Below are 13,329 nucleotides of genomic sequence, written 5' to 3' on the forward strand. Positions count from 1 at the left end.
AATTAAGGTTTGACAAAAAAACCTGGAAGCTGATTGGTTTCTATGCAGAGCTGCACCAGATTTTGCACTCTCCAGTTTTAATAAATTAACCCGATAGGGTACATTTGCATACTACAGCATCATTTACGTTTTTCTTTCAGGTCCACTTGAATGGTTTTTGTCTTCTGTAACAAATTGTGTATGGTTTGTATTTTTATGTCTTAGAAGGAAGCCAAGAGTCTGACTTTTGTGACGGGTATGAACAGAGTTTAGGGGTCACCACCCACCGTCCGGCTAGTCTGCTGGATGCTCTGGATCACAGTGAAATGAGACTTCAGGGGGACCTGAGCTCCGATGAGAAGGTGACGATGACGAGTGTGACTTCTTATAGGCTCATATTTTTGGATACCTTTTATAGGAGGCATTAGTTCTTTTTTTTTTCTGTTGTTACAGGGTACACGTCTGTCCACATTATCTCTACAGTATGATAAGAGACTGGATGATGAGAGAAGGGGAGGAAAGAAGAAGATAAAAATTGTTCAAAACAAGGTCAGTGTTTTCTAAAGTTGCGAAATAGCCTCATTGAAAGAACATTTTGTTTTGTGTTTAAATTACATTTACAAATGATTAACATCTACTTCTGTTGATGGTGGATGCTTTAAGCCCTGTACACACAGGCAGAATGTCAGGAGGCCTTTGCCGGTACAAAAAATACCAGCTGACATTCTACCCGTGTATATGTTGTTCTGTCCGACAGAAGCCAGCCTTTTGGCCGGCTTCTGCCGGACCTGCATGCTGGAAAACTAGTAGCCGATCATCTCCCAATCAGCGCTCTCAGCCAATGGCAAAGAGCGCTGATCGGAGTGTTCCGGCGGGGGCTGTCCCCTGTCAGAACACAACAGCCCAGCGGGGGGGAGATCGCTACACTAACCTCGCATGGTTAGTACAGCGGCTCCCGACCAGTGCTGTCAGTTTTTTCTTTGTGTAACCTGTGGGGTTTGCACGAAAAAAAAAACTAGCGTGGACTAGGCTCAAGGCTGGGCAGAATTTCTTTCTTGCCACCAAGGGTAGTAGGAAAGTAATTTCCTTCCTGCCGAGCCATTGTTTTCTCCCGGCGGGGGAAGCTGCCCCTGCTAGGAGAACACAGTGATTATTGTTAGCCTCTATAACAGCCGCTAGCGATAATCACATGTAAAATCCGACAGGCTGGTTGTACCCAAGTACGAGCCTGCCCATACATGCTTCGAATCTCGACAGAAATTTGAACTGCCTATGGCCGGCTTAACCCCATGACAGCGAGCGTACGCACATACTATATGTGGTCCCACTGAAGCGATTCTTCTTTTGGAGGATGGTGTGTGTGCATACCTGGATTTGTGCTGGGAGAATGCTGCATAGCGCACACCCAGCACGGATCAGGAGCTGGGAGGACTGGCTCTCAATCACATGATCGCTGTGATAGCCTTTAATTGGTTATCACAGTGACCAGTAAATGTATAACCAACCCCTGTAAAAAGATGCACTGGAGGAGATTTACTAAAACTGGAGCACTCAGAATCTGGTGCAGCTGAGCAAGGCAGCCAATCGGCTTCTAACTTCAGCTCGTTCAATTAAATTGATTCTGAAGGTAGGTTTTTTTTATCATAATACATTCTATGGCTCCCGCTGCTATCAATCAAAGTCAGTTAGCCAAAAAGGAGAGGGGGGCGAACCGCGGCTCCGTGTTTGAATGGACATAGGGAGCTGCGGCTCAGCTCGGGTGCACCCATAGTATACAAAAAGGAGGGAGTTCGGGACTTTAATTGAGGTAATTGTGGCTAAAGGATGAGTTAATGTTGAAGTATAACTTTTATTCACAAACATGATGGAATATATAGGACATACGTTTGACATGAACCTGACAGTCATACATGGTATAAACATGTATGCATAAGAGCAATTAAAAAAATATATACATAATAACATAACCCTGATATAATGAAAGACTTATGTCTACATTTAGAATTGCACAACGGTAGTCTGTTGCTGTAGGGGCACTCGACGGGAGGGAGGGGCCAAGAGTCAGCGAGGCACCCGAGAAGAGGAGGATCTGGGCTGCTCTGTGCAAAACCACTACACAGAGCAGATACGTATAACATGTTTGTTATTTTTAAAGAATAAAAAACGAGACTTAAGCATCACTTTAAGCTTTGCCAATAAAACCTGGGAGCTGATTGGTTTCTATGCAGAGTTGCACCAGATTTTTCACTCTCCAGTTTTAGTAAATCTCCCCCATTGCATCTTGTTATCCTTGCTAGTGAAGAAACATGTAAACAAAAAGTCTGTGTAAAATAAAATGGCTATATCAGGGTTTGATCTAGGTCAGTGTCAGGATTAGGGGCAGGGACAAAGGTCATGGGTCAGTTTAGGTAGAATAAAAATTTTTATATATACATATTATATAATATATAATTGTTTTTGGGCCCTACTACAAGTACCAGCAACAAATAATATAAGCGTACATGGGGTTGATTTACTAAAACTGGAGAGTGCAAAATCTGGTGCAGCTCTGCATAGAAACTACCGGCTTCTAAGTACACCCCTCACATTTTGGTAAATATTTTATTCTATCTTTTCATGTGACAACACTGAAGAAATGACACTTTGCTACAATGTAAAGTAGTGAGTGTACAGCTTGTATAACAGTGTAAATTTGCTGTCCCCTCAAAATAACTGAACCCACAGCCATTAATGTCAAAAACCGCTGGCAACAAAAGTGAGTACACCCCTAACTGAAAATCTCCAAATTGGGCCCAATTAGCCATTTTCCCTCCCCGGTGTCATGTGACTTGTTAGTGTTACAAGGTCTCTGGTGTGAAAGGGGAGCAGGTGTGTCGAATTTGGTGTTATCGCTCTCACTCTCTTACTGGTCACTGGAAGTTCAACATGGCACCTCATTGCAAAGAACTCACTGAGGAGCTGAAAAAAAGAATTGTTGCTCTACATAAAGATGGCCTAGGTTATAAGAAGATTTCCAAGACCCTGAAACTGAGCTGCAGCACGGTGGACAAGACTATACAGCAGTTTAACAGGACAGGTTCTACTCAGAACATGCCTTGCCATGGTCGACCACAGAAGTTGAGTGCAGGTGCTCAGTGTCATATCCAGAGATTGTCTTTGGGAAATAGATGTATGAGTGCTGCCAGCATTGCTGCAGAGAATGAAGGGGTGGGGATTCAGCCTGTCAGTGCTCAGACCATACGCCGCTATGGTTGCCACCTCATCCCTTTAAACCTGAACACATATTAATTACACAGGTTCTGTGGCTGATTAAATTGGTAATTAAACTCGGTGCCTTATCTGCATATAATTAGCCTCAGAACCTGTGTAATTCAAAGGTGTTCGGGTTTAAAGAGATGAGGTGGCAATTCTAGGGTAAAGGTGATGTGTTGAGTTATTTTGAGGGGACAGCAAATTTACACTGTTATACAAGCTGTACACTCACTACTTTCAAATTGTAGCAAAGTGTCATTTCTTCAGTGTTGTCACATGAAAAGATATAATAAAATACTTACAAAAATGTGAGGGGTGTACTCACTTTTGTGAGATACTGTATGTACAGTTTTACCAACATATGTCAAAGTTGCAAAACTGGTTTCAGGCATTAAGATTTGTTTGGACATTCATCCTTATGGGTGCCTAAAGTGTACTCGTAGGGGCTGATTTACTTAAACTGGAGAGTGCAAAATCTGGTGCAGCTCTGCATAGAAACCAATCAACTTCTAGGCTTTATTGTTAAAGCTTAATTGAACAAGCTAAAGTTACAAGCTGACTGGTTTCTATGCACAGCTACACCAGATTTTGCACTCTGGTTTTAGTAAATCAACCCCATAACCTCTTCAAACCTTTCAACCGGGTTCACACTGGTGCGACACAATAGTCATACGACTGTGGATCCGACTTTGGTCTGCGCCTGCGACTTGAAGTCCGACATGCGTCCGACTTCAATGAACAGGGATCCGACTTTGATCCCTGACAATACCAGGCACTGTGTCTGGTATGAATCTTTAGGGGGAACTCCACGGTCTAGTATGGATTTTAAGAGGAACCCTCACGTCGAAAAAATTGCATGGGGATCCCCCCAAAATCCATACCAGACCTTTATCCGAGCATACAGCCCAGCAGGTCAGAAAAGGGGGTGGGGACTGACGAGCAAGCGTCCCCCCCCCCCCCTTAACCGTACCAGGCCGTATGCCCTGAACATGGGGGGGGGGGGGGTGTGCTTTGAGGCGGTTGGCCCTGCGACGCCCACCCCAAGGCACCTTGTCCCCATGTTGATGGGGACAAGGGCCTCTTCCCGACAACCCTGGCCGTTGGTTGTCAGGGTCTGCGGACGGGGGGCTTATCGGAATCTGGAAGCACCCTTTAACAAGGGGGCCCCCAGATCCCAGCCCCCCACTCTATGTGAATGAGTATGGGGTACATTGTACCCCTACCCATTCACCTAAAAAAAAAAAAAAAAGTGTCAAAAATAAAACGCAGTACACAAGTAATTTATTAAGACCGCTCCGGCGTCTCTTCCAACTTCCTCTCCCCTCTCCGGTTCTTCTCCCTCTGTCTGCTGTCTTCTCCCTCTGTTGTTCTTCCGATGTTGACGCAATACTCTCTCCCGCTCTAATGCTAGGTGCGCGGTGTGCCACTACTTTATATTGGCATGGAGCGGGGGCACTGGGTGACGTCATATGAAGGCCCCTGCCCGATGCATGATGGGGGTGGGGACGTCACGGGGGGTGTGCCTCCATATGACCTCACCCAGTGACCCTGCCCCATGCCTATATAAGTAGTTTCCCAAAAGCACCCATCCCCTTATGTTGAGGGCATGCAGCCTGGTATGGTTCGGGAGGGGGGGGCTGATTGGACAATTGCTAGGCCTGAACAATGTCACGTGAGGAAAGGGAGAGGTAAAGCGCCGAGGGACAGTGGCAAAGGTGAGAATAACTAGGTGCCCTGTGGGCTGCGTGCTCGGATAATGGTCTGGTATGGATTTTGGGGGGAACCCCATGCCGTTTTTTTTTTTTTTTTTTGGAGTGTGATTCCCCTTAAAATCCATGCCAAACTGAAATGCCTGGTATGGTCTTGGAGAGGGAACCCATGCTGTTTTTTTTTTTTTTTCTTTTTTTTTGCGTGGAGTTCCCCTTTAAGATCATCAAAGCACAAGGCGCATGCCAAAGTCGGATCAGTTAAGACGGCGATCCGACTTTGATCCAACTTCAGTGATATTCAGTGGGCTGTAGTAGGATCAAAGTCAGACTAAAGTAGTACAGGGAGCGTTTTCAAAGTCGGACCGACTTGTGTTGGACCAGTTAAGACGGCTCCCATAGGGAAACATTGATTTTCACACGTCATGCGACATGAGCTCCCAATGTCGGAGCGTTTGTCGTACCAGTGTGATCCCGGCCTCAAACTGGTTTTAGAAAAGTACAGCAGGGGCAAGTAGTGCCTAAAGCTGGGTACACACTGCATTTACTTATTTTTTTGTGCAACCCTAGGGGTTGCACGAAAAAAATCTGTCTGCTCTGGTCTGGAGCCACTGTACTAACCATGAAAGGTTAGTTCAGTGATTTTCCCCCACTGAGCTGTTGTGTTCTGACAGGGGGGTGGCCCCCCCTGCAAGAACACTCCGATCAGCGATCTCTGCCATTGGCTGAGAGCACTGATCGGGAGTCGGTCAGCTACTGGTTTTCCATCATGCACGTCCGACAGAAGCTGGCCGTCGGACAGATACCGACTTACACATGAGCAGAATGTCGTCCGGTATTTTTTGTACCGGCAAATGTCTCTCGACATTCTGCCCATGTGTACGGGGCTTAAAAAAAAAAGTAAATTATATTATTTTTTTTTTTTTTAGATACTTACCTTGGTGGATGCAGCATCGATCCGGTACTGCTCCTGTCCCCCGGTGCCTCTGCGCTGATAACTGAGCGGCTGAACACCGCCAATCACTCGGTCTTCAGAGTTTCCCCGAGCAGAGAGCAGCAGACGGTCAGTCACAGCTCTCTGCTCTGCCCCCTCCTCGCTCATTTGAGCACTGGGCTCTGGTGGGGGGCGGCCAGGGCAGGCTCTCAGAGGACTTCATCCCTCTCTCTGCTGAAAATGGGTCACAGGCATGCAAAGGGAATTGCACTCCTGTGAGCCATACAAATACAGCCAAACAAGCTTTGGCTATACTTTTTTAAGCCTCCTCAGTGTATTTCTAAGAAACCCCAGAAGCTATAATCTTGTGTTTATGTAAATTGCAGCCACAGCATGACCAAGAATGTGCAGGCTCTTATTACAGTTTTCTTATACCTTGAGTGTGTTGGGTTTAGGGGCACTTAAGTTGTGAAAAGTTGTTCAATAAAGATTTTGTATTTGCTTCCTTATTTAGTTAATTTTATTTACTTGAGAGTCAAGGGTCAGGAGTCATCTCAAGCTTCCAGTTTTTTTTTTAATCGAAGCTCAATTGAACAAAATAAAGTTAGGTGCTGTTTGGCTACCATGCAGAGCTGCACCAGATTTTGCGCACTCCAGTTTCGGTAAATCAACCCCGTTTGTCACTCAGATCAGCGCTTTCTGCCATTGGCTGAGAGCGCTGATCGGAAGTCGGTCGGCTGCTGTTTTTCCAGCATGCACATCCCACAGAAGCTGGCCGAACATCCCACAGAATGTCGGCCGGTATTTTTTGTCGGCCAACATTCTGCTCCTGTGTACGGGGCTTCAGTGACTTCATTGCCATTGCCTTCTTTAAATGATAAGTTCACCTTTTGTAACATGTTACACCATATTCAGGATGTAACATTTTAAAATGTACGGCCCCCGCACCACCCCGATCCCCCACCTTGACAGTGAGTGGGGGATCTTCTCCCCTCATTCGCTGCCACAATGTAAATAAAATGCGGCTTTGCACGGCCCCACCCGGCCGGCCACATCATTTATTCACAGTGTACTGTGAATGAATGGACTACACCTACAAACATCCTTTGGAGTTGTCAGTTTGTAGTGCTCAGTGAACTACCATTGCGCTGATGAGCACTGGTAGTTCATTGATTCTTCTTGTCGTTCATTGATTCTTCTTGTCGTTCATTGATTCTTCTTGTCGTTCATTGATTCCTCTTGTCGCTCATTGATTCCTCTTGTCGCTCATTGATTCCTCTTGTCGCTCATTGATTCCTCTTGTCGCTCATTGATTCCTCTTGTCGCTCATTGATTCTTCTTGTCGTTCATTGATTCTTCCTGTCAGTGTGAAACTGCCTCTCTGTACAGGTTACACGGAAAGTCTGCAGGGCACCTGCATGGCACCAGTGATCTGCTGATCAGGGGTGTAATGCTTTTTAGGCTCCTAAAAAAATAAATAAATAAATAAAAAATAGTAAATGCACATTTTTTTAACCTGCAAAAAAAATGTGCATTTACCGTATTTATCGGCGTATAACACGCGCCTGCGTTTAACATGCACCCCAAGTTTAGGAGGGAATTTTAAGGAAAAAACTTACATTTAAATGCCCATCAATGCAGCGTTATCAGTGTCCATCTGCAGCCTTTCCTGTGACATTGCAGCCTTTCCTGTGTCATTGCAGCCCGTGTCATTGCAGCCCGTGCCATTGCAGCCCGTGTCATTGCAGCCTTTCCTGTGTCATTGCAGCCCGTGTCATTGCAGCCTTTCCTGTGTCATTGCAGCCCGTGTCATTGCAGCCCTGCCTGTGTCATTGCAGCCCGTGTCATTGCAGCCTTTCCTGTGTCATTGCAGCCCGTGTCATTGCAGCCCGTGTCATTGCAGCCTTTCCTGTGTCATTGCAGCCCGTGTCATTGCAGCCTGCCCTGTGTCTTTGCAGCCTTGTGTCTTTAAAAATTGTTGCCGATCGAGATACACAAAGTCGAGTGTAATTCGGCTAGACTCGGCTCTGCTCACAGTCAGGGGCGGGACTGCGAGAGGAGAGAAGCGAGCGCTGCCGACATTCACAAAGCCGAGTTTACTTCGGCTAGACTCTGCTCTGCTCACAGTCGGGGGCGGGACTGCGAGAGGAGTGTATGTCGGCTCCGCTCGCTCCTCTCCTCACAATCAGCGGGGATCAGCGTATAACACGCACCCACGATTTTCCCCTGATTTTAAGGGGGAAAAAGTGCGTGTTATACGCCGATAAATACGGTACTATTATTTTTTTTTTTTTTTTTAAAAGGTGAACTTGTCCTTTTTACTAGCTTTCCTATTTCCTTTCTCCAATCTTCCACTTTTTTCACAGATTTCAAAGGACAGTTCTCCTAGCAAGAAGAAGAGTGCCGCCAACATGTTCCTGACTTCCGTCAGGCAATGTCTTAGTCAGGAGAACTATGCCATTTTCATGGAAGCCCTTACAGGCTATAAGGTGGACAATGATCTGCAGGCACTCGTTCCAAAGCTGTGTGCTCTGTTCTGCCAGGACCCAGGGAAGAATGCTCTGATGAGAGGTAAGTAGCTGTCATGGGTGTTCCATGCTGTCTTTTATGTAGCACATCACAGTGTGAGCCAAGTCCAGTTAATAATTTCCAGCTACTCTGTTTGATATCACTTATAACCCGAGCTGAAGAAATTCCAGAAGCCAGTTTTAAGAAATGGTGTCTGGTGCCTCATTTTTATTTTTTTATGCTTTTTTGTTATTAAAGCACACAATGTATTTATTAATTACAGGTACTTGTATAGCGCTGTCAATTTACGTAGCGCTTCTTATATATATTGTACATTTACATCAGATCCCGGCCCTCAAGGAGCTTATAGTCTAAGGTCCCTAACTCACATTCATACATACACATTCTAGGGCCTATTAGGATGTCTTTGGGATGTGGAAGGAAACCATAGTACCCAGAGGAAACCCATGCAGACACAGGGGGAACATGCAAACTCCAGGCAGGTAGTGCTGTGGTTGGGAATGGAACCAGTGATACTAGTGCTGCTAGGCAGAAGTGCTAACCACTGTGCCGCCCAATTACTGTTTCTTTAAAGAGAACTCTTCACAGGACACCTAGTTATTCTCACCTTTGCCACTGTCCCTCTGCGCTTTACCTCTCCCTTTCCTCACGTGACATTGTTCAGGCCTGGCAATTGTCCATTCAGGCCAGAGCACTGCATGCTGGGAGGAGGTGGAGATAGTCACATGCTCCCCCCATACCTACAGATGTGCTCCTTCACATGAATGGAGTAGCAGAGGACTCAGTGGAGTGACAACCTGTTACTTTCCTATGAATGGCCAAAAGGAAGGAGTATCTATATATGTGCCTCAATTCTCAGGGCAAGGTGCAAAAGGGCATCCAGCTCATGTATTAGTGATGCCAAGTTTTGACCATGCTACCAGCAAGGGGGGAGAAATTGGCAAGCTGTCATCTCTTCCAGAAACAACATATGGGTGGATACTTGGTGGAAGTAGAAATTTTGTACCTAGCAGCAATTTTTAAACACCACGTTTATTTAAAGTGGATGTAAACCCTCACATATACCCAGTGAAGTGAACAGCCTCAGATGATACACAGATATGAAAACCAATCTTCCTACATACGCTTTACATGTATATCTGCTGTCTTCAGCTTTATATAAGTGTACATCCTGTTAGAATTGTCACTTCCTGGTTCCCCTGTAGGAGGGGATCATTGCTAGACACTGAGACAGCTGATTGGAGGAAAGGCACACACCCCCCTCCCCACACACAGCAGAGGTTGCCTGTATATAGTTTAGCAGTCTGCTAATCTATTTATAGCAACCTCCCCCAACACACACTTCAGGCTCCTGTCTAGAGAGCTTGTCAAAAGTTACCAGGCTGATAACAGAGGAACTGAGCATAACAAAGCTACAAGACACAGGGCTTTGAAGAGAGATAGAAATAAATCACTGCAGATATATGTGCCCAGCTCAAATTTCATGAATCGGGTTTACATCCACTTTAACCTAGCTGATACCAGCATGCAGTTCTCATTCTTATATCATGGCCTACAAGAAAGACATGTCTGATAGATTTAACATGTGGGAATTGTAGTATTTTTTTATATTAATCTTGCCTGTGAATAAGAGAACAGTGATATGAGAAAGTGAACGCTACATCTACCTTTGCAAATGTACTGTACAAAGCAGTAAGTACACTGTATTGTACCTCCGTCCCTCTTTTTTTCTATAAAAGCCCCCACTCTTCTGGGAAGGCTTTCTACTTATGAAGATTATGGAGTGTTTTTGTATTGCGTGAAAATCTTCTTTTCCATTTAGAAGAATGTTTGAGATCTGGTAATGATGTTGAATGAGAAGACCTGGGTCACAATTTGCACTTCAGCTCATCCCAAAGGTGTTCAGTAAAGTTGAGGTCAAGAGTAGAACAGTCAAGTTCCTCAACACCAAACTCCTCAAACCATGTCTTTATGGAGTGTGCTTAGTGTACCAGAGCAAAGTTATATTGGAACATCAAAGGGCCTTCTCCAAATTGTTGCTGCAGCATTTACAGTACTATTCACTGAGCCACACCCCCAATCTCAATCATTTGATGGGGTGTTCACATTCTGTATAGTGCAGCTATTCTCAACCAGGGTTCCATTGAACCCTGGGATTCCTCTAGACGTTTCTAGGTGTTCCTTGCACAGTGAACAATTTCTGCCTCTCAGCTGAGTGACCACTGACACCAATGATCTGGCAGGTACCCGCACTCATTGATGGCAGCATAGTCAAACCATTCTCAGCCAGTGTTCCGTGGAGCCCTAGGGTTCCTCCTGGGTAGCCGTGCTCAACCAGGGTTCCATGGAGCCCTAGGGATCCCCCAGGGCAGCCATTTTCCACCAGGGTTCCATTGAGCCCTAGGTTTCCTCCAGGGCAGCCATTTTCCACCAGGGTTCCATTGAGCCCTAGGTTTCCTCCAGGGCAGCCATTCTCAACCAGGGTTCCATTGAGCCCTAGGGTTCTTCTTCAAGGGCAGCCATTCTCAACCATGATTCCATGGAACCCTAGTGATCCTTCAGGGCAGCCATTCTGAACCAGAGTTCCATGGAGCCCTAGGGCTCCTCCAGACATTGCTAGATGTTCATTGAGCAATGAGCAATTTCTGCATCTCAGATGAGTAACCACTGACACCAATGATCTTTTTAGCTGTCTGTAATAAACAGTATTCTTCCTAATGTAAGATGAGTGGAAGATATAGTAATTATTAGCAGGGGTTCCCTGAGTCCAGAAAGTTATTTCTTCCATGTGTTAAAAAAATTGAGAAAGGCTGGTATAGTGTATATTCTAGAATGATAAACCTCTTTTCTTTTTTTTTTCTTTTTTTGTTTACAGGCTTTTACCAGTTCATTCGGCCTCACCACAAGAAAGAATTTCATTTGGCCTGTGAAAAATTTACTGGAAAAGGGTGCGGATACAAACCGGAGCACAGTATACCACGGGAAGTGAGAGAGAAAGGTGAGCAATTCAACGTTAGGACTGATTTCTCTAGTTACCTAAATCTTATATTGGCCTTATTTATTTACACTGCTATTGTGGCTGATCTTGTTTTTAGCAGAGCCTTCTACCACAGCACACAGCCAGGGCATTTCCAAGCTAACGTTTTCTGAGGGTTCAGAGCATCACCTGAATCAAGGTGGAGGCCACATGAGCTCCGAGTCCTTAAAAGGTAGGAATTCAGCTGAAAAAATTGTCCTTTCAAATTCCTGCGAGAGATACATGCAGCGGGCAAGCTTTAGGCCCCTTTCACACTGCCGCGACTTGAAAGTCGTTCGATTTTGCCACGATTTCAGGGAATGCTTGTGTAAACTTGAGGTCTGTGGACCTCAACTTGCATCAAAGTCGGACAAAAGTAGTACTGGGACTACTTTGAAGTTGGTGCGACTTGAAGTTGCACAGATTTGAATGGTACTCATTGAAATCATGGGGTACAACTTGTCATGTGACTTTGCAGTCCCAAGTTGCAGGACAAGTCGCACAAGCGTGAAAGGGGCCTTAGCTGACCAGGATAGACATTTCAAGAAATTCTGAGGGTTGTTAGAACTATCAAACTCAGCCCTGAATTCAGCTGTGTTTAAAGTAGCACTAAACCCGATCTTTATCCAGTTGCCTACCTTGGGCGTCTTACAAACGTCCATAAAACCCTCTTCTGTGCACAGGACGTGTCTTGCACATCTTGCACTTATCTTTTCTTATCTCCTTCTGCTCAGCTAATGTGCACAGCCTGTGAAATCCTACCACAGGGAGCTAGTCAGAAGTCTTTCTCACTGAATGATCCCTCTGACAATCTCATTGAGAATTCAATGTAATATTTTAAGCCAAAACAACAAGTAACACAGTAGCTATCTTATCTCCTGCATGGCATCAGACAGATTTGTGAGTGAGAGAGAGCTGCAGCTGACAGAGGAAAGTTTTCGTTGTGTGCACAGGGAGTTAACTCTTACAAAAAATGGAGGAGATTTCCCTGTGGGGGTTTGAATTGCAGCAATGGAGTCAAAATATTAGAAAAAATTATTTAATTACAACAATCGGTAATGTTACATTGACATGACCATTTGTTAAAAATATGAGCTCTGTGATGTAAATTGGCATACATACAGAGGATACATAAAAAATACAGCTGAACAGTATACATTAAAACATAGCATGATATGTAACAGAAACCATGCTGAATAAGCTCCGACGCGTTTTGACCATATGTAGTATCGTTCTTCAGGGGAAAAGCATTACAGATTTCTAAAAAATAAAGTATATAAGTATGCTAAACAATGTGTATACAATATCACATAGGTTCAAAGATAGTATAGATGGATATATGATAAATAGTTACCACTGACAAAAGTAGGACCACCCAGATGTATGCCTTGGAGTGTCATTCAAGGAACCAGACCGCTCGGCAGGAGCCTAACGTGGAACCCCCCCGCGCCAACAGTGGGGTGAGCGATCACACCGCCAAGAAAGGGAACTACGAGAGGCCACACTTTACTCTGGAACCAAGGAGAGATATTGGGGGAGGGGGGAAAATAGGAGGCAGGCCGGACACTGGAACCCAAAACAAGAGTCCAAAATACACTGTAGGGATTTAATAATACATGTAATCACTTGTTGATTGTTCTAATAAAATGAGTGTCATGACAAACAGTGTGTGACGTGCACGTGATCAAAAGGATGAAAAATGAATATAGTGTAAATAGGAGAGTGCTGATAGAAGTTGTGTTAGGAGCCACCAAATAAAGAACAGTTGTTGACTAGAAACTGTGCAAGTGTAGTGAAAGTGAGACAAATAGAAAAAGGGGAAACTTTGAACAAAAACTCCAGAGTGAGGTCAAGGTGAAGTATGAGAATGGGGAAACCGCGTGAGAAAGACAGCATACAGGAACGACAAGTTT

General features: G+C 44.9%; 1 protein-coding gene across 2 annotated transcripts in view; it reads left to right on the forward strand.

Annotated features, from left to right (window-relative positions):
- RTEL1 (regulator of telomere elongation helicase 1) overlaps positions 1-13,329 on the forward strand; it is a 283,430-nt gene that overhangs the window by 143,279 nt on the left and 126,822 nt on the right. The window contains exons 26-30 of one of the 2 annotated variants that reach the window (XM_073607371.1): positions 205-341; positions 433-528; positions 8,238-8,442; positions 11,276-11,398; positions 11,496-11,609. In XM_073607371.1, coding sequence (XP_073463472.1) covers positions 205-341; positions 433-528; positions 8,238-8,442; positions 11,276-11,398; positions 11,496-11,609 — 675 coding nt within the window. The remainder of the gene's footprint in view (positions 1-204; positions 342-432; positions 529-8,237; positions 8,443-11,275; positions 11,399-11,495; positions 11,610-13,329) is intronic. The other variant, XM_073607372.1, reaches the window with a different exon arrangement.

This window comes from Aquarana catesbeiana, linkage group LG12 (assembly GCF_042186555.1).
Source record: "Aquarana catesbeiana isolate 2022-GZ linkage group LG12, ASM4218655v1, whole genome shotgun sequence".
NCBI classification, from domain to species: Eukaryota; Metazoa; Chordata; class Amphibia; order Anura; family Ranidae; genus Aquarana; species Aquarana catesbeiana.